Source organism: Staurois parvus, unplaced genomic scaffold (genome assembly GCF_062004578.1).
Source record: "Staurois parvus isolate SC_StPar_1 unplaced genomic scaffold, SC_StPar_1.0 ptg000576l, whole genome shotgun sequence".
Classification (NCBI taxonomy): domain Eukaryota; kingdom Metazoa; phylum Chordata; class Amphibia; order Anura; family Ranidae; genus Staurois; species Staurois parvus.
In genome coordinates, this window is record NW_028318372.1 from 3,477,480 (window position 1) to 3,501,688 (window position 24,209).

Genomic DNA, 24,209 nt, shown 5'->3' on the forward strand with positions numbered 1-24,209 from the left:
TCAGCTGGTAATCTGTTTCCTGGTCATACTGGCTCCTCTGTCCTCGGTCTACATTCCAGGAAGTGAAAAAGCTTTCTAATGCAGGCCATAGATGGGTCTAAAATCGGCCGGAAAAAAAAAAAAAAAAAAAAAAAATCGGCTGATTTTCTCACTATTAATGCGTTAATTGGTCAGCCGTTTTTCTGAATTTTGTCAGATTTTTTTGATCGGTAAAGTTGGAAAAAAAAATCAGCCGATTTTCGCGTCAATGATGGGAAAAATTGGCCGATCTTTTTATCGATAAAAAAAATCTGCGCATGAGCCATGACCTGGAAGAGGAAGAGAAAGAAGAAGCAGAAGAAGAAGAGAAAGAAGAAGAGGAAGCAGCAGAAGAAGAGAAAGAAGAAGAATTCCAGTCCGCTAGTATATTTGATATTAAAAAGTATTGCAGTTGCAACAATGTATCTATTTGTATCTGAAAAACCATCTGTATCCGAAATGGATACAAATAGATACAATGTTGCAACTTTTTAATGTCAAATATAATAGCGGGGCTCTCTGCAGGGACAGAAGTAATTAAATGCCGGCCGTAGACGGGAAGAAAATCAGCCAATTTTTTTTACTGTTGGTGGTAACTTCGGCCTATTGAACGACCTATTTTTCTTTTTTTTGTTAAAAAAACGGACGGTTTTCTCCCCGACTATGGCCTGCATAAGAAATATAGCCACGGCTAAGGTAAGGCCTTGATCTTCAAATCAAGAGCTTGTATATTTTTGCAACTGAAGTACATTAATGGTATATTGGCATATGGGGGAGCTGGATTTAAAAGTAAAAAGTGAAGTGAATTTAGCCTTTCAGGTGGATGGGTAGAATTAAATGCTAGAGACATATCAGCTATAATGGACGTGATACAGGTCAGCGTGTGCAGTTCCGAAACCAATTCATGAACTTAAAGTGATAGGTGCACATTATCCTTACTTCTTATGAAGATTTATCTTTGTCTTTTATGCAAATTTGCATACTATGCTGGCAATAAAAACGTATGTAATAGAAGAGACACGCAGTTGTCCATTATTATAACACGCATCAGGAAACAAAAAAGTAGAAATAAATGCAAACAGCAGGAAACGGACAGATTTTAGCCGCACAAATGTCATAAATGTCCCCCATGGAGATACAAAGGGCACATCAGCATGAATAGATGGAAACATCAGCGCACATTGAGTGAATCACACACTCAATAAATAGTTGTAACAAATAAGCCTCCTAGTGAAACAAAGCAGTCCAGTCTACGGCGAGTCACAAGCCGATACACAAAACAGCCAACACGTGATTTCTCTGGTTTAATGAGTAACCGGCTCATCTTAGCCTGCTATGTTCCCATTCTGCTTTCTAAAAGGAAACGAAGAAAAAAAAAAAAAAAAAAAAAACACATCCTTCTTACTTCATATTAATATTTACAACTGGCCATGACCCATAATTGTGGTTAAACACATGGTGAATGATTAAAGTCCATAGTGAGTCATTTGTACGACTTGAACCACTGAAACCTAGAATCTAGAAGAGCGTAACCACAATATCATTTCAGAAAACCAACCCTTTCTGTGCAAAAATGCCTATGGGGTTGTCTAATAAGACTATGGCAAGAACTATGCGCCAAGTATGCAATTTTCCAATTTTTAGGCCTCATAAGTAAAATTGAAAGCCAATGCATTTTAAAGGCTTAACCGATCCTGCTTCATCAGGGCTTGCGTAGGGGAGCACTGGAAGAAATATCGACCGATGGGTACCTTGAAGTAGATTTTTTGTTTTTTCAGCATTGATGATGTGATAGAAGACAGAAGCAGCCGAATGAATTCTACAATGTTTAGAGATATACTGTCAGCCCAGATTCAGCCAAATGCAGCAAAGTTGATTGGACGGCACTTCACAGTACAGATGGACAATGATCCAAAACACACTGCAAAAGCATCCCAGGAGCTTTTGAAGGAAAAGAAGTGGAATATTCCACAATTGCCGAGTCAATTACCTGATCTCAACCCAATTGAGCATGCATTTCACTTGCTGAAGGCAAAACTAAAGGCAGAAAGACTCACAAAGAACACGTAAAGACAGCTGCAGTTAGAGCCTGGCAAAGCATCAGAAAGGAGGAAACCCAGTCTTTGGTAATGTCCATGGGTTCCAGACTTCAGGCAGTCATTGCCAGTAAAGGATTCTCCAGAAAATGTTAAAAATTAACATTTATGATTATATTTTATTATTAATATTATTATACAGTATTTATATAGCGCCAACGGTTTGCTCAGCGCTGTACAATACAATGGGAGACAGTACACGAGACAGTACAGTAACAATACAATTCAATACACAAAGGAGTTCGAGGGCCCTGCTCCTTGGAGCTTACAATCTAGGAGGGAGGGGATAGTGGTACAGGAGGAGATAGCTGTGGGGGATGGAGTGGCATTAAGACTGGAGGAGATCGGCAATTAGCTGAGGGCGGGGTAGGCTTCCCTGAAGAGATAGATTTTCAGAGTGCGCCTAAAGGTGAGGAGAGTAGGTGATAGTCTGATGGATTGGGGTAGGGAATTCCAGAGGATGGGGGATGCCCTGCCGAAGTCCTGGAGACGGACATGGGAGGAGGAGACCAGGGAACTAGAGAGTAGGAGGTCTTGTGAGGCGCGGAGAATACGTTTAGGGTGGTATTTGGATATCAGGTTGGTGATGTAGTTTGGGGCAGTGTTATAAACAGCTTTGTAAGTCAAAGTTAGCATTTTGAATTTTATGCGTTGGGCAATCGGAAGCTAGTGGAGGGATTGTCAGAGGGGGGTGGCGGATACGAAGCAGTTAATAAGGTGGATGAGTCTGGCCGCAGTATTCAGGATAGACTGAAGCGGGGATAGCCTGTGGTGAGGTAAGCCGTTGAGGAGGGAGTTGCAGTAGTCGAGGCGTGATATGATAAGGGAGTGGTTGAGTTGCTTAGTAGTTTCCGGGGTTAGGAACAGACGTATTCTGGAGATGTTGTGGAGGTGGAGTCTACATGAGTTTGTCAGTGATTGGACTTGGAGTTGGAAAGACAGGTTGGAATCTAGGATGACACCTAGTACTCTGGCCTACGGGTGGGACTGATGGTGGCATTGTTGGATATGATGGAGAAGTCAGGAGGGGGGGCGCGGGCTGGGAGGAAAATTAGGAGCTCGGTTTTGGAAAGGCTGCGTTTGAGGAAGTGGAGTGACATCCAGTCTGATATGTCGTTCAGTAGGCAAGTGATTTGGGTGGAGACTGCAGGGGTCAGGCGAGGGGTGGACTGATAGATTTGCGTGTCATCGGCAAAGAGGTGGTAGTTGAAGCCATGAGAGTGTATCAGTTGGCCAAAGGAGGAGGTGTAGATGGAGAAAAGAAGGGGCCGAGGACAGAACCTTAAGGGATCCCAACAGAGAGGGGGAGTGAGGGGGAGGTGGCAGCGTTATAGGTGACGCTGAAGGAGCGCTGCGATAGATAGGAAGAGATATATACACACACTTCACCAAAATTCTGCCACTACAGTGGATATAAAAAGTCTACACACCCCTGTTAAAATGTCAGGTTTCTGTGATGTAAAAAAATGAGACAAAGATAAATCATTTGAGAACCTTTTCGACCTTTAATGTAACCTATAAACTGTACAACTCAGTTGAAAAACAAACTGCAATCTTTTTGGGGCCTCTGATTAACCCCAAATAAGTTCAGCTGTTCTAGTAGATCTTTCCTGACATTTTCTTAGTCACATCCTACAACAAAAGCCATGGTCCGCAGAGAGCTTCCAAAGCATCAGAGGGATGTCATTGTTAAAAGGTATCAGTGAGGAGAAGGGTACAAAAGAATTTCCAAGGTATTAGATATACCATGGAACAAAGTGAAGACAGTCATCATCAAGTGGAGAAAATATGGCGCAACAGTGACATTACCAAGAACTAGACATCCCTCCATAATTGATGAAAACTGGTCTGGGAGGCTGCGAAGAAGCCTACAGCAACATTAAAGGAGCTGCAGGAATATCTGGCAAGTACTGGCTGTGTGGTACATGTGACAACAATCTCCCGTATTCTTCATATGTCTGGACTATGGGGTAGAGAGGCAAGACGGAAGCCTTTTCTTAAGAAGAAAAACATCCAAGCCTGGCTACATTTTGAAAAAAAAAAAAAAACACACACACACACGCACACCTGAAGTCCCCCCAAAAATATGGGAAAATGTATTCTGGTCTGATGAAACCAAGGTTGAACCTTTTGGCCATATTTCCAAAAGATATGTTTGCCGCAAAAACAACATCACCAAAAGAACACCATACCCACAGTGAAGCATGGTGGTGGCAGCATCATGCTTTGGGGCTGTTTTTCTTCAGCTGGAACTGGGGCCTTAGTCAAGGTAGAGGGAATTATTAACCGTTCCAAATACCAGTCAATATCGGCACAAAACCTTCAGGATTCTGCTAGAAAGCTGATCATGAAGAGGAACCTCATCTTTCAGCATGACAACGACCCAAAACATACATCCAAATCAACAAAGGAATGGCTTCACCAGAAGAAGATTAAAGTTTTGGAATGGCCCAGCCAGAGCCCAGACCTGAATCTGATCGAAAATCTGTGGGGTGATCTGAAGAGGGCTGTGCACAGGAGATGCCCTCGCAATCTGACAGATTTGAAGTGTTTCTGCAAGGAACAGTGAGCAAATAATGCCAAGTCAAGATGTGCCGTGCTGATAGACTCATCCCCAAAAAGACTGAGTGCTGGAATCAAATCAAAAGCTGCTTCATCAAAGTATTAGTTTAAGGGTGTGCACACTTATGCAACCATATTATTTTAGTTTTTTTATTTTTAATTCCCTCCACCTAAAAGATTTCAGTTTGTTGTTCATACTGTTGTTCAGTTTATAGGTCACATTAAAAGGTGGAAAAAGTTCTGAAATTATTTATCTTTGTCTCATTTTTTTACATCACAGAAACCTGACATTTTAACAGGGGTGTGTAGACTTTTTATATCCACTGTATATATAGCTAGGTCCACTTAATGGATGCTTTCAAGGAAAACTGCATGCAAAAGCGGAAATACACAGTATATAAGAATTGAAGGACAAACAGGTTGGTATTACCCCCAGAATGAACCTTAAAATCACAGCCTAGTCCAGGCAGGCTAGTCCCAGCAAGAGCATACCACAGCTCTCTGTTCATGTTTAGTTACCAGTTCAATTAAAGGGCTGAATGTCTTACTGCCAGCAAGCCTTGTGTACCTGCACTGCAAATTTAAGCACTTTTAATCATTTCCCAAGACGAGAAGCAGAAAGCCTGTAATTAAATGAGGAAAGGATGCAATTATATAAGCAGGAAATAAATCCTGGCAATGTAATAATGCACAATAATGTAATGAGCCTGGGGTAATTGATTCTGGCTACTGGAACCCTGGATGTTATTACATAAAGAACGGTTTTGGCGTGTTTGGGAAGAGGACACGAGTTCATATCAACAAAGGAAAAAAAATACATCAAGTTTATCATTTCTTTTCCTACCATCTTCATTTGATGTCCTTCTGCTTCTAGCAGTGGAGGATTAAAGGGTAACTCCACCACAAGCAGTTTTGCAAATTTCACGCAGCTGCTGGTAAGTTGAATGACATGCTGGCTGATAATATTGCTGTCCTGCTCCTAGAGCAGGAGATCCAGAGTTTTAGCGGGCAGAATCCATTACCAAAGTGATAAAAAGGGCCTGCAGATCACTAGTTTACAAATGGAAAAGAGGTCATGCATGGGCATCATTCAACCCCGAACAGGCACAGCAGCTGCTGGACAGAATTGAGTTTCAGAAGGGAGGGGGGGGGGTGTTGGGGACAGTGCTTTTTTTTTTTCTCTTTTGTAACAAACAGTTGTTGAGGGTTCATTGACACTTAGTGCTCCTTCACAAGGGCGCACTGATCAGCACAGGGCTGTGGTTACCCATGCAGGAGGCACAGGTGTTCCCAATCATCACAGGCTCAGAATGCAGGGACTATGTTCAGAGTCATGCATCAGTCCCACACAGATATACACTCAGATCAATGGAGATCTATGCAGGCTGGCTGCATGGGGTACCTGTGCCAGGTGTGAAAACATGGCCCTCTGTACGGGTGTACTGGTGAGTTCAGTTGACTGGGTGACATTCAGTGGGCAGGAGGAAGAAGCGCCAACGACGGATGGGCACCACAGGAGATTACGGGTGACGTCACCACTTCTGGCTTTACTAGCCATTGTTGGAGTGCGGTCTCTTCTCCCCGGCAGCCAGCACAGGGGATCATGTGACCAGACCAGAGCTGCCGGAAAATAGGTAAGTATATACAGGTGTACCTTGGTTTACGAATTGAATGCGTTCTGCGGGACTTTTCGTATTGCTAAAAATTTGTAAACCCAATTGCGGTTTCCCATAGGAATGCATTGAAAACCAGTTAATCCGTTCTGGAAGTCAAAAAATGTAAAAAAAAAAAAAAAAAGTCTTATCTGTTCAAAACACTTTATAAAGTGCACTTTAAAAAGGCATAGCACTGTACAGGGATATGATTAAAAAAAAAATGTGTAAATGCATTGAAAACCAATTAATCCGTTCGTATTGCGAAAAAAAATATTCGAAAATGCATTGAAAACCAATTAATTTGTTCCGGAGGTCAGAAAAAAAGTAAAAAAGTTTTATCTGTTCAAAATGCTTTATAAAGTGCACTATAAAGGCACAGTACTGTACAGGGACATGATTAAAAAAAACATTTGTAAATGCATTGAAAACCAATTAATCCGTTCGTATTGCGAAAAAAAAATAATTTGTAAATGCATTGAAAACCAATTAATCCGTTCGTATTGCGAAGAAAAAATATTCGTAAATGCATTGAAAACCAATTAATTTGTTCCGGAGGTCAGAAAAAAAGTCAAAAAAAGTTTTATCTGTTCAAAATGCTTTATAAAGTGCACTATAAAAAGGCACAGTACTGTACAGGGACATGATTAAAAAAAAATTTGTAAATGCATTGAAAACCAATTAATCCGTTCGTATTGCGAAAAAGATTCATAAACCGAGGCATTATTTTCAATGGATTTTCATTCGTAAAACGAAAATCACGTTAACCGAGGCGTTCGTAAACCGAGGTATGCCTGTACTTCTTTCTTACACAGGTTAGTAAGCATGGATATTAGAAGGGGGAGGGGACAGTTGAAAAAGCGTTCATGAATTCCTATATGGAATACAGTTTCGGTATATGCGCTGCAGTGTGTTGCGCCTTGTGCGCTGTAATGTAAAATGTGTTGGGTGCCAATCACAGTGAATAGCACTGCACCGTCTGTAGAGCAGGTACACTGCCATGCATAAAGGTATTGTGCCTTAACGTCTGCGTTACTACAAAATAACAGTGTATTCAGGCCCTAAAAGGTGGAGTTGGGCTTTAAAATGGTTTCTAGTAAGTCCTTTCAGACATCCGAATTTCAGATTTTAAGCAGAAGTCCCTTATGAGAAATAAAATGGCCTCCTGCATTAGTCAGGATGGAGATCATACGGCGCCTCGTACTGAAAGTTCACATCAGCCCCCTCTTCACTCCACATGGAAGCAGATGGTAGGTAGGTGGGTGAATCCAAGCCGCCTCTTTACACTGATATAAGCTGGCGAGTGACGGAGTCATGTCTGCCACAGAGCTGTGCTAAATTGAGGAACTATATTTTGGTTATCAGCACCAAAGCAGACTTTACAGCAAGTAATAAAACCACGATGTTCCCTGGCAGTTCCGTCCATCCTCCTCCTAGAAATTTGACCAAAAAAGTTGCAAATGACAGAACTGGGCTGGAGAGTCATTTATTGGTGACAGAACTAAAGGGAGGATATGGATGGGAGCGACTGCAGCTCACTGACCCGGAACTAAACTTTTCAGACTTTGCTGGGTGCATGCTGGTTTCAGATCTTTGACTGTAAACCATTATAAATGAGAGATTTTATTATTATTATACAGTATTTATAAAGCGCCAATAGTTCCCTCAGCGCTGTACATTACAAAGGGGGACAGAACATGTGACAGAACAATACCAATACAATGCAAAACATGAGGGGATCGAGGGCCCTGCTCTTTCGAGCTTACAATCTAGGAGGGAGGGGGTGGTGGCACAGGAGGAGATAGCTGTGGGGGATGGAGTGGTAGGAAGAGTGGAGGAGGTCGGCAAGTTAGCAGGGGGGGGGGTAGGCTTCCCTGAAGAGATGGGTTTTCAGGGTGCGCCTAAAGGAGAGGAGAGTAGGTGATAATCTGATGGGTTGGGGCAGGGAGTTCCAGAGGATGGGTAACACCCTGGAGAAGTCCTGGAGGCGGGCATGGGAGGAGGAGACCAGGGAACTAGAGAGAAGGAGGTCTTGTGAGGAGCGGAGTGTGCATGCTGGGCGGTACTTGGATATTAGGTCAGTGATGTAGTTCGGGGCAGTATGGTGGACGGCTTTGTACGTCAGTGTTAGGATTTTGAATTTGATCCGTTGCGCAATCGGAAGCCAGTGGAGGGATTGGCAGAGAGGGGTGGCGGAGATGGAGCGGTTGGAAAGGTGAATGAGTCTGGCAGCCGTATTCAGGATGGACTGAAGCGGGGATAGCCAGCGGCGAGGCAGGCCAGTGAGGAGGGAGTTGCAGTAGTCGAGTCGTGATATGATGAGGGAGTGGATGAGCTGTTTAGTGGTTTCTGGGGTTAGGAACGTGCGGATTTTGGCGATGTTGCGGAGGTGGAGTCTGCACGAGTTTGTTAAAGATTGGACTTGGGGCTGGAAGGATAGGTTGGAGTCCAGAATGACACCCAGTACTCTGGCCTGCAGGGCGGGTTTGATGGTAGCGTTGTTGGATGTGACGGAGAAATCAATGGGGGGTGATGTTTCAAAGTTGAACTCCAGGCAAGCAGTTGAAAAGACATGGGAGTGCTCCTACCTGCTATAGGGTTTCACATAATCTCCAGCCTGTCCAGAAACATACACAGTCCTGCCAGACAACACAACCAGGTTGGAGAACTGACTTTAAAAAGTAATCCTTGACAGCTTGCAGACTTCTTCTGGGTACGGGGCGTGTGCCGCCCCCCCTGTCAACTTCCGCTATGATTGTACACAGTGGCAGTTACACAGCATGTCCCAGCTAATGATTCATGGCTGGGACCTGCTGATTGTGTCCAATCACAGCCCAAAGCCCTGTGTTGACAATCAACACAGGACCCTGCATAGAGGGACTAATCGCTCTCTGTTTCTTTGATCTGCTTTGCTAGGCAAAGAAACAGATATTTAGTAAAAACCAGCACATAATATACATAATACACATTGTTAGGCACATACGGTGGATATAAAAAGTCTACACGCCCCTGTTAAAATGTCAGGTTTCTGTGATGTAAAAAAATTAGACAAAGATAAGTAATTTCAGAACTTTTTCCACCTTTAAATGTGACCTATAAACTGTACAACCAAGTTGAAAAACAAACAAATCTTTTGTGGGGGGGAGACGTAAACATAAAAAACTAAAATAATGTGGTTGCATAAGTGTGCACACCCTCTTATAACTGGGTATGTTGCTGTGTTCAGAATTAAGCAATCACATTCAAAATCATGTTAAATAGCAGTCAGTACACACCTGCCATCATTCAAAGTGCCTCTGATTAACCCCAAATAAAGTTTGGCTGTTCTATTAGATCTTTCCTGATATTTTCTGTGTCGCATCCTACAGCAAAAGCCATGGTTCGCAGAGAGCTTCCAAGCATCAGAGGGATCTCATTGTTAAAAAGTATCAGCCAGGAGAAGGGTACAAAAGAATTTCCAAGGCATTAGATATACCATGGAACACAGTGAAGACAGTCATCATCAAGTGGAGAAAATATGGCGCAACAGTGACAACACCAAGAATCCCTCCCAAATTGGTGAAAAGACGAGAAGAAAACTGGTCTGGTCTCTGGTCAAGAGGCCTACAGCAACATTAAAAGAGCTGCAGGAATATCTGGCAAGTACTGGCTGTGTGGGACATGTGACAACAATCTCCCGGATTCTTCATATGTCTGGGCTATGGGGTAGAGAGGCAAGACGGAAGCCTTTTCTTACGAAGAAAAACATCCAAGCCTGGCTACATTTTGAAAAAATACATCTGAAGTCTCCCAAAAGCATGTGGGAAAATGTGTTCTGGTCTGATGAAACCAAGTTTGAACTTTTTGGCCATAATTCCAAAAGATATGTTTGGCGCAAAAACAACACTGCACATCACCAAAGAAACACCATACCCACAGTGAAGCATGGTGGTGGCAGCATCATGCTTTGGGGCTGTTTTTCTTCAGCTGAAACTGAGCCCTTAGTCAAGATAGAGGGAATTATGAACAGTTCCAAATACCAGTCAATATCGGCACAAAACCTTCAGGCTTCTGCTAGAAAGCTGATCATGGAGAGGAACTTCATCTTTCAATATGACAACGACCCAAAGCATACATCCAAATCAACAAAGGAATGGCTTCACCAGAAGATTAACGTTTTGGAATAGCCCAGCCATAGCCCAGACCTGAATCCGATCGAAAATCTGTGGGGTGATCTCAAGAGGGATGTGTGCAGGAGATGTCCTCGCAATTTGACAGATTTGGAGTGTTTCTGCAAGGAAGAATGGGCAAATATTGCCAAGTCCAGATGTGCCATGCTGATAGACTCATACTCAAAAAGACTGAGTGCTGGAATCACATCAAAAGGTGCTTCAACAAAGTATTAGTTTAAGGGTGTGTACACTTATGCAACCAGATTATTTTAATTTTTTATTTTTACTTCCCACCTAAAAGATTTCAGTTTGTTGTTCAATTGAGTTGTACAGTTTATAGGTCACATTAAAAGGTGTAAAACATTCTGAAATTATTTATCTTTGTCTAATTTTTTTACATCACAGAAACCTGACATTTTAACAGGGGTGTGTAGAATTTTTATATCCACTGTAGTTACGTTGCTCCAGCTTGACCTCTGCAACCATGTACAGTTAGTAGTGGTGCACCAAAATGAAAATTCTGGTGCTGAAAACGAAAATTCAAAATGCACTTGGCCAAAAACCGAAACCGGAATGTGCAGTTTTTAAAAAACAGATATATTTTTTTTGGGAAAAAAACAATATATACACCCCGATTTTTTGTAAAATATGAAAGAGGATGTTACAGCGAGTAAATAGATACCCAACGTGTCACGCTTTAAAATTGAGCACGCTCATGGAATGAGTGAAACTGCGGTACTTAAAAATCTCCATGGGTGATGCTTTACAAATTCCTACAGGTTAGCAGTGTAAAGTCGCAGAGGAGGTCTAGTCTAGAGAATTATTGCTCTTGCTCGGACGTTCGTGGCAATACCTCACATGTGTACTTTGAACACCATTTACATATGTGGGCATGGCCTACGTATGCGTTCACCACGTGCAAGCACGGGGGAGGCGGGAGCACTTTAAACTTTTTTTTTTATTATTTATTTAATGTTTAGGTTTTTTTATGCACTGTCCCTTTAAAAAAAAGGTTGATCACTTTTATTCCTATCACAAGAAATACATGCATCCCTTGTGATAGAAATAATTAGTGACAGGTCCTCTTTATGGAGAGATATGAGGTCAATAAGATCCCACATCTCTCCTCTACAATGTAAAGCATTGGATCAAAAAAATGCATTGATCTAGTCGTGCTTTAAAAAAAATAAATAAATAAAATGGCCGGAACCGGAAGCAACATTGCTCCGGTCCTCCAAGGGCATAGAGATGAGTGGAGGCCATCTTTCCTTCACTCATCTCTATGCCCAGCGTCGGCATCGTTCAATGGTTTTTCAGGTAAGGCTGAGCAGCAGCCAGTGGCGGCGAGAGGTGGTTTTTTTCGGCACCTGTATCAGTGATTTATTTAATTTTGGCCACCAAAATTTCTGTGCATCCCTAACAGTTTGGTCCATATAGATTTGGACACAGACACAATTTTCATACTTTGTATGCCACCAGAATAAATGAAACAAAACAATCCAAATGAATTTGAATTGCAGACTTTCAGCTTTAATTCCAAAGATTGAACATAAATATCAAGTACAAATTTTCAGAACTGCAACCATTTTTATACACAGTGCCTCCATTTTCAGAGGCTCAAATGTAATTAGACTAATGAATATAATACTTTTACTTCCCTCCACCTAAAAGATTGGTTGTTCAACTGAGTTGTACAGTTTATAAGTTATAATAAAGGTGGAAAAAGTTCTGAATTTATCTTTGTCTCATTTTTTTACATCACAGAAACCTGACATTTTTACAGGGGTGCGTAGACGTTTTATAACTTTATACACTGTATTTAACCCCTTGATTACCTGAGATGTTAACCCCTTCCCAGCCAGCGACAGTGTACAGTATGATCACTGTATAATGGCCACTGGTGATGTCAGTTAGCCAGTTCCCACCCAGTGTCAGATTGCCCGCCACACTATAAGTTGCTGACCACTGCCATTACTGGTATTAAAAAAAAAAAAAATTCTAGTATATATACACACACACCATGGTTTGTAGACTCTATAACTTCCATGCAAACCAATCAATATATACTTATTGGGATTTTTGTTTTACCAAAGACATGTAGCAGAATACATTTAGGCCTAAATTTGCAAAGAAATCTGATTTTTAACATTTTATTTCATTAGATATGTTTTATAGAAAGTATAAAAAACTGGGTTTTTTTTCAAAATTTTCAGGCTTTTTTCATTTATATAATTTTAAATAAAAAAAAACCCAGTTGTGATTAAATACCACCAAAAGAAAGCTCTATTAGTGTGAAAAAATGCTATGAAGTGTGTTTGGATACAGCGTTGCATGATTGCAAAATTACTAGTTCAAGCAGTGCTGAATAGCAAAAAATGGCCAGGTCATGAAGCGGGTGACACCTTCCAGGGCTGGAGTAGTAGAAAAAAAAAGGGCAAAAAGCTTCAGGGAACTGCATAATTAACGGTCTTAGATATTCCCAATAAGATATCCAATCTTCACTCTTGGAGTTGGAGGTCTACTTTATTCTCATTCAGTGGCCAAAATCTGCCACGGTCACCATTTTTCCCCAAAACCCAGCAGCAGACCTGCTTTTCCCTTCACAAGGTCTCTGAAATTTGAGGTTTGGAGAAGGAAATGCAAACACTTCAGCGGCAGAGAGACAGATTACATTAGCATAATATTCCGGCACAGCAGACATAAACCCGGCTTGTGAATGATGCTTCATGGATGGTACCAGACACGCCGACAACCAGCGACAACCTGATGTGATTATACTTTATAATTTATTAATCTGAAAAATATGAGTAGTGTGGAGTCACTGCAGCTCCGTTCTCCTCTAATTGTCAGCCACTATCGAATTACGTCCTCCATGACAATATTCTCCCCCGTGCTTACATAAAAATGATTAGAGGAGATCTCGAAACATGGAACCGCCGCTTTGTAGCAATAAACTGAACAACCGCGTACGGAGGGAATTAAAAATTCACAAAGTCATGTCAGACCTTCAAAAGAACCACACAGGGATCCTTTGCTGGGAAAAAATATTTTGAAGAATAAATGCACTTCTAACACACAGCTGCCTAATTATATTTGGGTAAAGCAAGCAAGTTCACAAAGAAAACCTTTTATCTTTTTCCTTGCTCCTGCTGTTTCCTGAGAGATGTTTTAAAACCCAGACTGTTTTGCCAGTTCAAATATAACTGGAGTTCAAAGGCTCCTGTGTGACGGTCCAAACAAGTCCCAGATCCAGTGACTATGTGATGCGCCAACCTCATTAAAGTGATTGTAAAGGATTACTTTTTATTTTTTTTAAATAAACAAATATGTTAAAAGTACCTGCTCTGCGTAATTTTTTGCCTCTTCTCGGGTCCCCCGATGGCGTGCCTGGACTCTCCTCCCCCCTGCTGAGTGCCCCCATAGCAAGCCACTCATGTGTGTTCACACCCTACCTGGCTGTGTGTGTCTATAGACACACAGAGCTCAGCACTGCCCCTCTTCACTGGCTTTGGTTGACAGCAGCAGAAGCCAATGGCCCCCTCAGCTATCCCTGATCCAATAAGGAGGGAGAGAGATTCTACTCTCGTGCACAACGCTGGATTGAGATTGGGCTCCGGAAAGGGAGGGGAGTGGGGGAGCTGCATGCAGAAGTTTTAACCACTTCCAGACCGCACACTTTTACCCCCTTCCTGACCAGGGCAATTTTCAGCTTTCAGCGCTATCACACTTTGAATGACAATGTACCCAAATGAATTTTTTACCATTTTTTGAGACAGATAAAGCTTTATTTTGGTAGTATTTATTCACTGCTGGGATTTTTATTTTTTTTGCTATGTAAATGATAAAGTCCCAAAATTTTGAAAAAAAGTGTTTTTTTTTGTAAATTTTGCAAATAAATAAATATTTCATCATAAATCTTGGCCAAAATGTATTCCGTTATCTTTTTAGTAAAAAAAAAATCCAAATTAGTTTATAACCAAAAATTATAATTTTTAAATATTTTTTTTTTTACATTTTTATTTTATTTTTTTATATTATTTTTTATTTTTATTTTTTTTTTCTACATACTGTCACCCTAGCAGTACAGTGTCACCATGGTGACTCTGTACTACTTGTGGGGGGTGATGAAGATTTTTTTTTTTTTTTACACTGATTGCTTTTATACCCATATAGGATGTAAAAGCAATCATTTCTTTTTCTCTCTGTCTGCATTCTTGCAGTCATTGAGAAATACAGAGTGAGCTGTGATTGGTCACAGCTTGTCACATGGTACAAGGCTGTTGTGAATAGCTTTGTACCATGTGACCTCTGTGATCATTCACAGAATTCACACGTAGTAAGCATTGATGTCACAAGTGACATCTTGCTTGCTACTTTGCATGTGATCACTGATTGGCCAATCAGTGATCACATGATCGGGACCTCGTACAGAGGTCCCGTCCGACGATCGGTGTTTCACTGTGTCCGGAGGACACAGCGGGCACTGGATCGCAGTGCTGCGCGCTCCCAGGGAGCGCGCACAAGCAGGGTGCGGGGAGGCCGTTTATAAACGGCCACCCGACCCTGCACTGCCACCGTCCGGCCGTTTATATACAACGGCCGGTCGGGAAGTGGTTAAACCAGCTACAGGTCATTTCTGGCACTTTTTGTTTACAAGTTAAAGTCAGTATGGTTTTCCTAGAAAATGTCTTAGGCCTAGTTCACACCAATGCAATTTGCTTTTGATCCGTTTTTGCATCAGGCTTTGCGTTTTTGCCGCATTTTGCAGGTTTTTTTGTTAAAGTGGAAATGGTTTTGTTGCTGGTCAGAATAAACACACAAAAACGTGGCAAAAAACACTCTTCATGCAGCGCCTCCATTGAACTCCACTGTAGCAAACTCGCTGCTTTTTGCATTTAAAAAAGTCCCTGACCATTTCCAAAATGCAGCTGCTCAAAAAAGCATAGATGTGAACATGTTCTGTAGAAAGCCATGTTAAATGGACTGTAGTGCGTTTCTGCAAAAAAGCACTAAAAAATGCATTGGTGTGGACCAGGCCTTAGAACCCCTAAACATTATTTTTTGTTTTAAAGCAGAGGCCCTAGAGAATAAACTGGTGGTTCTTGAATTTTTTTGTTACAAAGTATTTGTGCATTGTTTTTTCAAACACAATTTTTTGGGGAAAATATACACATTTTTGAATTTTACTGCAAAAAAACACAACACATAACCAAATTTGTTATACTTTTAAAGAATGTTATGTAAACAGATACCAAACATGTCACGCTTTAAAATTGCGCACTGGGGGACGGGGCACTTTAGTTTATTTATTTATTATTTTTAATACTTGCTTAAAAAAAAAAAAAAAAATGTATGACTTTTAATGCTGTCACAAGGAAACATCCCTTGTCACAGCAATAGACGTGTAACAGGTACTCTTTATGGAAGACCCCAAATCCCTCCTCTGCACTTGAAAGCATTCAAAATACCAAGGTGGGACGGAAGATACCGAGAGAGCATCGGAAAACAGGGGGGATAATGGGGGTTTTTTGCTAGTTAGCTGCTTCGACTGCTTATACAAGAGAGCTGACTGCCAGCTTTAAAAAATAGTACCGGGGTAACGGTTACTTCAGTATAACCACTGAAAAGTTCAGCGATGTACAGGTAACATCGCTGGTCCGGAAGTGGATAACGCATAGAATGCATGAAGGTCAAAACCCTTCTGCCTTTTGAACTACTTTAAAAGAAAAAACGACACACTTCCTTTACCTTCCCTGACTGAGCCAACTCACCCTTTGTGTCTCACACGCTCCCCCTCCCAGACACTGCAGCTCACAGTGGGAGCATTTCAGTAAGGGCTCATTCACACTAGCTTTGCTTACTGAAGAGCTATCCATGTTTGGATTGCTCTTCGTAGAGCATTTAACAGTCAGTGAGGAGGCACTGTATTGCCTCTTCTCTTCCTGCTTTAATCCCTTGAACCCCGCACTAGTGAACCACAACCACATGCATTGAGTGGTTGCTGGGCACTTGCGGAACTGCTCCATTTACTTTATTGGGTCGCATTCAGCAGTTGTAGTGACAGAGGGTAGAATTCCTGCTTTGCTTTTCGGCTGCAGCATTTGTAACCCTCAGCCACTGCCTCTGCAGCTAAAGGGGGTAGTGGATGGGGGATGGTAAAAGCACGATTAAACCACAGGGTTTTACTGTCCCCCCAACTGCTAGTGTGAATGAGCTCTTACAGAGGCAGTACTGTCAGTCCAGAAAGCAGTGGACAGGACTAGGTGACTGACACCAACAGGCTTGTTAAACAGCAGTGAAAATGCTGGTAGCCACACCCCCTGCAACATCCTCTCCTCCCACTGTACTGCAAGAACTGTGACAACAAGCTCTAAGCTGCTGAACATGGCATATTATAATAAACAGCATGGTAGCTCAAAGGGTCTATTTATAAAATATTTACTGTGCAAAGGTCTCAATTGTTCACACAGCCATTGTGAATAATCCCCATAAACTTGCCGAACATGTTTATTTCCTATGATCATCAACCCCATCTAGTGACCATAAAGCTGTATTTTCCGGAAATACCTCAGTTGGGGAAAACACTGCATTATGGCCACTAAATGGAGTTGATAGTTGACGAAAATAGTCATACTGGACAAAAAGGGGAAGGGGGTGGTAAATGTATAATTTACCGGCTCCTTCCTTGTCTGAATGGTGATCGATACTGACCACTGACTTTGTCCATTCATAACTGAGGCATAGTAAACTGTGTTTACTATACTTCAGTTTATGAATGTAATGAAAGCTCTGTACAGAGCTATTCCTGTACATTCATTCAGTGCTGCGGAGACTGCAGAGATGGAGATTGAGCACTGTGTAATCAATCTCCTTTCTCTGTCTCAAAGGTGAGATGTCAGTGGTCCGTTTAGACCCCTGCTATCTCCCCAAAGCCCGCCCAACGGGGCTCCTAATTTTTTTTAAAAATAATAAATTTGTAATAAATAAATACAATGGTAAAAAAATAACAAAATAAAATAAAAAACTACTGACAGCAGTGTCAGAACTACCAGGGTCGCAAAAAGGTCGCACTTGCAACCAGGTCCTGGACTGCCGCCACCGGGCTCCAAGGGAAGGTCCAGTGGGCTCGAGGCTGCTCAGTCTAAAATGCCCAGGCCTATTTTTTGTCCCAGTTTGGGCCTTAACCCGAATCACTTCCAACCTCCAACATTTGGCTTGACAGTAGTAAACACAGTCCCAGCTACCATAGCAATTGGAAGTATGTTTAAAAGCGCTTAATGTCAGCCACCATTTATAATGAACTCCAGTAGAGAAGTGGTTGAGGAGCTTTGGCTACCTGGTTCTTGGGATTTGTCCATACCCACATTAAATAACTACCCTGAAACAAATATGCTAGTTGTGGTCTTCCAGACTTGCAAACTGGTTTCAGGTCAGAGACCCCAAGGCTGAGGGTCAGCAGAACAGTCAAGCAACTGGCATTTCCATAAGGGAGGTCAGCAATGGCTGCTTCTTTGGTTCTACCAGAAAGTTTGCATTAGGTACAAAAAGAGAAAAATGATTTTACCCATATAATATAAAGTACACATAAAAATGTGCAGACCAAAGTACAAAAGGTACAAAGAGCCACTGACCTGATCAGGCGTGTCATGCCATATCGAGAGGCATAGTGCAGCGGAGTGTTGTGTTGGTAAGGTTCCCCATAGGATGTGTTGGGGTCCAGGGACTCTTTCAGCTGTGGATTGCTCTCATAGATTTGGTAAGCTAGGTTCTCGTCCCCGTTGATCAAGGCTTTGCGGAACTTTGTAGTGGTGTTTCCCATGGTAGTCTAGAGACCGGCACTTGTCTACCCTACGTTCAGCTTCTTGCCAAGAGAATCCACAACATTCCATCCACCCTGCAAAACACAAAAAAATAAAAGGATTGTATAAACGCAAAAAAAGACCTCCTTGAGAAATCCTCCTTCGCTCGGCCTCACGGTTTTAGAACACAAAAGCAAAAACTTCAATTAAACTTTAACCAACTTCTCAAGTGTAAAATTCTTCCCCCGCCAGGCCGACGGGGCAAACAAGGCATTTCACAAACCTATAATTTGGACGTATCCAGTGAAGGGAGGACGGATCAAAGCCTTCCTGTCATCAAACTATACATAACCACATAGAAACCTCTGAAACTTTGTAGATTTTTGATATATTATTTGCCAGAAAGGGGGATTTAAGAAAGTGAAATCTCTTCCTCCCACTGTTCCAGTCCTACTGATGTTTAAAGGTCACGGATCCAGACAGCGCAGGTCATCGGCTGGAAGAACGCTCTGAAAATAGTTTTGATGTCTGGAATTCGTAATTTTTTTTTTTTTTTTTTAATGCAGAAGTACTTCTGCTCTTCAAGGAAGAAATATTTCCAATAAATAAATATATAACATTCTCGTAGAGGACAGCTGCAAAGAACATTTTAGTCAGGTGTGTCTGCGTTTCAGATGGATGACTTATTCTTCAGATAAAGTGTTTATATATTATACAGAATTTCAGAACAGTACAAACATTAAAGGACCAGTCCAGGTAAAAACGCATTTTAGTAGATGCTGGAGAGTGAAATCACTTGAAAGTGTCTTTTATAGCTAGGTTCACGAAATCACATGCTTTCCCGATGCACAGTGAAATGCTACCATTTAGCAGACACATGGCGGTGAAATAAAGCCTCTTTCACACGGGGTGGACTCCCCTTTCTCAGTGGGGGATCTGTCCATTGATCCCCCGCTGAGCAGAGCAGCGCAGTCGGATGTCCACTACATTTATTCAGTGGGGACACAGACAATTGCCCTCACAGCAGATTGCAGCTCCTGGTACCAGCCTGAGGATCGTGTGATCCCTATGGATCACTGAATGTCATTCATAACAGCTTTGCTTCTTATACCAGTGAGCTGTGATTGGCCCACAGCTATCACATAGTACCTGGGTCAATCACAGCACCCTGTACCCAAATTACAGATTAGCTGTAAAATTTTAGGATTATTATTAGATATGATCAAATACCACCAAAAGAAAGCTCTATTTGTGTGGAAAAAAAATGTTAGAAACTTAATTTGGGTGCAACGTTGCATGAACGAGCAATTGCCAGTTAAAGCAGTGCCGAATAGCAAAAAAGGCCTGGTAATGAAGGGGGTAAAATCTTTTGGAACTTAAGTGGTTAAAGCTGCACTCTGTGCACAAAAACATTAAAAAGATAAGTTCACCTTTTAGACAAAAATAATAAATGCACATTTTTTCTGTAGGTAAAAAAATGTGCATTTATTATTTTTGTCTACAGGAGCCTGGAAAGCATTGCACCAGTGATCAGTAGATGGCTGATGCCATGCAGGTCTCCTGCAGACCTGTCAGAATATAATTACCGTACGGGATGTACCAGCAAGCAGATATTCTGACAGGAAGCTTCAATGAACTACCATGGCGCTCCACACGTAGTAGGTCAATGAAAACTACAAGCCCACAGCAGCAAAGGCTGTCAGGACTTGTAGTTCATTCATTCACGGATATCCATGAGTGAATGATGCAGCTGTGTGGGTGGAGCCCCGCACAGCTGCGCGGTTTTCAAATTTGACAGACAGTACAGGGAGAATTCTCCCCATACTATCTGTCAGAGGGAGGGGTGGGCTCGGCCACGGCTAGGGGAACATGTTACACCCTAAAAACGGGTGCAACATATGTTCCCAAAGGTGAACGTATCCTTTAAATACATTCCTCAATAGAAACAAAGTAGCAGTAACATCTGCTCTCTGTACAGTCTATGTACAGCAAAGTGAACTCTGGGTGGAACCAGCAGGCTCTACCAGATATAGAAACCTTTAGGAGGGGGCGGAGACAAGACCAGCCACCCTGCACAAGGAGAAAGAGCAGCAGTGACCGGTCTTTATTACAGGAAGCTCCCATACAGAGGAAAAAAGTTTCACACTGGGAATTACTGTACAGACTTGCAAGAAATACACAAAGCACACCAAGATATCAAGGAAGAATACACATGATATGACACTGGGTTCAGTTTACCTACCAGCTGTCTGCAGAACAGGGAGGTTAAGCTGCATTTAAGATTTTGTGCGTGTGTAATTTTATATTATGATATATATATATATATATATATATACACACACACACACACACACATACATACATACATATATACACACACACACACATACATATATACACATACACATTATATATATATATATATATATATACACATACATACACATATACACACAAACACACACACATACAGTGAAGGAAATAAGTATTTGATCCCCTGCTGATTTTGAATGTTTGCCCACTCACAAAGAAATGATCAGTCTAAAAATCGAATGGTAGGTGTATTGTAACACTGAGAGGCAGAATAGCAAAAAAAAATAAAAATTCAAAAGAAATGCATGTCTAACAAACTATGCACTGATTTGAAGGTTCATGAGGGAAATAAGTATTTGATCCCCTTCACAAAACATGATTTTGGTGGCAAATCCCTTGCTGACAATCACAGAGGTCAGACGTTTATTGTAGTTGGCCACCAGGTTTGCACACATCTCAGGAGGGATTTTGGCCCACTCCTCTTGGCAGATCCTCTCCAAGTCATTAAGCTTTGGTGGCTGACGTTTGGCAACTCGAACTTTCAGCTCCCTCCACAGATTTTCAATCGGATTAAGGTCTGGAGACTGGCTAGGCCACTCCAGGACCTTAATGTGCTTCTTCTTGAGCCACTCCTTTGTTGCCTTGGCCGTGTGTTTTGGGTCATTGTCATTGAACACCCATCCACAACCTATTTTCAATGCTGAGGGAAGAAGGTTCTCACCCAAGATTTGACAGTACATTGCCCCCTCCATTGTCCCTTTGATGTGGTGCAGTTGTCCTGTCCCCTTCGCAAAAAAACTCCCCCAAAGCAGAATGTTTCCACCACCATGTTTGACAGTTGGGATGGTGTTGTTGGGGTCATAGGCAGCATTCCTCCTCCTCCAAACACAGCAAGTTGAATTGATGCCAAAGAGCTTGATTTTGGTCTCATCTGACCACAACACTTTCAACTAGTCCTCCTCTGCATCATTCAGATGTTCAGTGAAAAACTTCAGACGGGCCTGGACATGTGCTTTCTTGAGCAGAGGGACCTTGCGGGCACTGCAGGATTTCAATCCTTGTCGGCGTAAAGTGTTACCAATTGTTTTCATGGTGACTGTGGTCCCAGCTGCCTGGAGATCATTGACAAGATCCTCACGTGTAGTTCTGGGATGATTCCCCACTGTTCTCATGGTCATTGACACTCCATGAGGTGAGATCTTGCATGGTGCACCAGACCTAGGGAGACTGACAGTTGTTTTGTGTTTCTTCCATTTGCGAATGATTGCACCAACTGTTGTCACCTTCTCACCAAGCTGCTTGGCGATAGTTTGGTAGCCCAGTCCAGCCTTGTGTAGGTCTACAATCTTGTCCCTGACATCCTTGGACAGCTCTTTGGTCTTTGCCATGGTGGAGAGTTTGGAATCTGATTGTTTGATTGCTCCTGTGGACAGGTGTCTTTTATACAGGTGACAAAATGAGATTAGCAGCACTCCCTTTAAGAGACTGCTTCTAATCTCAGCTTGTTACCTGTATGAAAGACACCTGGTAGCCAGAAATCCTGCTGAATGATAGGGAATCAAATACTTATTTCCCTCAAGAACATGCAAATCTGTGCAGAATTTGTTAGACGTGCATTTTTGAATTTTTTTTGCTATTCTGTCTCTCAGTGTTACAATACACCGAACATTCGATTTTTAGACTGATCATTTCTTTGTGAGTGAGCAAACATTCAAAATCAGCAGGGGATCAAATACTTATTTCCTTCACTGTACATACATACACACATATACATGAGCAAGTGGTTAAAGCTCTCTTTGCCTGGTCTGTTTAGGTGGACGGCCATGTCTTGGTAGGTTTTGCAGTTGTGCCATAATCTTTCCATTTTCGGATGATGGATTGAACAGTGCTCCGTGAGATGTTTAAAGCTTGGGATATTTTTTTATAACCTAATCCTGCTTTAAACTTCTCCACAACCTTACCCCTGACATGTCTGGTGTGTTCCTTGGCCTTTATGATGCTGTTTGTCCACTAATGTTCTCTAACAAACCTTCACAGACTCTATTTACTGATTAGGTGACTTCTGAAGGCAACTGGTTCCGCTACATTTTACTTAGGGGTATTAGAACAAAGGAGGCTGAATACAAATGCACGCCACACTTTTCAGATATTTATTTGTAAAAAATGTTGAAAACCATTTATCATTCTCCTTCCTCTTCACAATTATGTGCCATTTTGTGTTGGGCTATCACATAAAATACATGACAAAATGTGGAACATTTCAAGGAGTAAGAATACTTTTTCAAGGCACTGTGTGTATAATTAATATATATATATATATATATATATATATATTTTTTTTTTTTTCTTATTTATTTATTTTTTTAATAACACACACACTTTTCTGACACTACACTGGGGTTATCTTCTGTGACCACTTTAGATGTAAATATTACGTATAGCGAGGTCTGCTTTATTTCATTTATCCCATCGATTATATATGCGGCCCTCTGTGGAGTCTGTACTGCTTCTGACTTGGACCAGCTGACTTATCAGCACATGATGCACCCCATAGACCAAAAACAAGCTGTTGCGACACACTGTACTGAGGTTTAGTCTACCCGACACACAACACATGGGCACAGATGTCTGATCACAATGACCGCATCAACAGCTGAAACCTATAAAAGATTTCATTTACAGGACCCAGACTCCAGTCTAGCACCACCAGTAACTGTCAGCTGGTGGACGGTGTAGAGATACGGATTACCACATTGTATTTACTTATTCTGCAAAAGAAGCGGATAATATATTTGTGAAGAGCTCTTCAGGGGGGAGAGCCAAGCATTTATGGTGCAATCTCATTTACTTGCAAGGTAGAGTTTAACAGGCACAAAATATTTTGGAAGGTGAAGCAATAAACACACAAACACACACACACACTTTTCTATGGGACACTATACTACAAAATACTCCCACGAATGCCGTCCATTGATTGCAAACAAGCTTTGTTTATTTGCACACACAAAAAAGTATTTTTCCTAACAAATTCATTCAAGACCGTGTTGCAAAAATGAACACACCCCAATGAAAGTCTTAGAAGCAAAAGCTAAAATTTTAGACAACAAAATCCTAATGAACAAAAATTCAACTACAGCCAAGTCTAATTATTCATTAAACAGGTGCCCAGCAGAAAGCAGATTACAAAAGGGCGTTACTTAACAAAGAAAACCCCTCCCATTTCATTCTGTCAGTAATGGCACCACATGGAAGAGAAATGTCACAAGGCCTGAGAAAGAAAAAAAATTCTTTACACAAGAAATGTGAACGCTACAAGAATATCAGCAAAGCTTTACTTATCTGCCAGAATATTGTAGCAAAAGTGATACAAAATTGTAACAAGGATGAAACTGCATGAAACTGCAACCATCTCACAGAGACATCCAGGCCAAACACAGAGGTTAACACCTCGACAGTGTCTTCTGAGGAGAAGGGTTTTAGAAAATTGCCATGCAAGTTCACTGCAGTTACCGAAACAAGTAGAAAGCCAAACTGGGGTGATTGTTTCCCTGTGCACACTGCCCGGCAGCATAGAGCTCGACTGTAATTTGACATTGAACACCAAAATTGGCAGGTTGG

The 24,209-nt window shown here is 41.6% G+C and overlaps 1 protein-coding gene across 1 annotated transcript in view; it reads right to left on the reverse strand.

Moving 5' to 3' along the window:
• Positions 1–24,209, reverse strand: part of ANKIB1 (ankyrin repeat and IBR domain containing 1) — a 219,450-nt gene that overhangs the window by 146,752 nt on the left and 48,489 nt on the right. The window contains exon 2 of the mRNA XM_089692132.1: positions 18,111–18,373. Coding sequence (XP_089548258.1) covers positions 18,111–18,298 — 188 coding nt within the window. The 5' untranslated portion in view covers positions 18,299–18,373. The remainder of the gene's footprint in view (positions 1–18,110; positions 18,374–24,209) is intronic.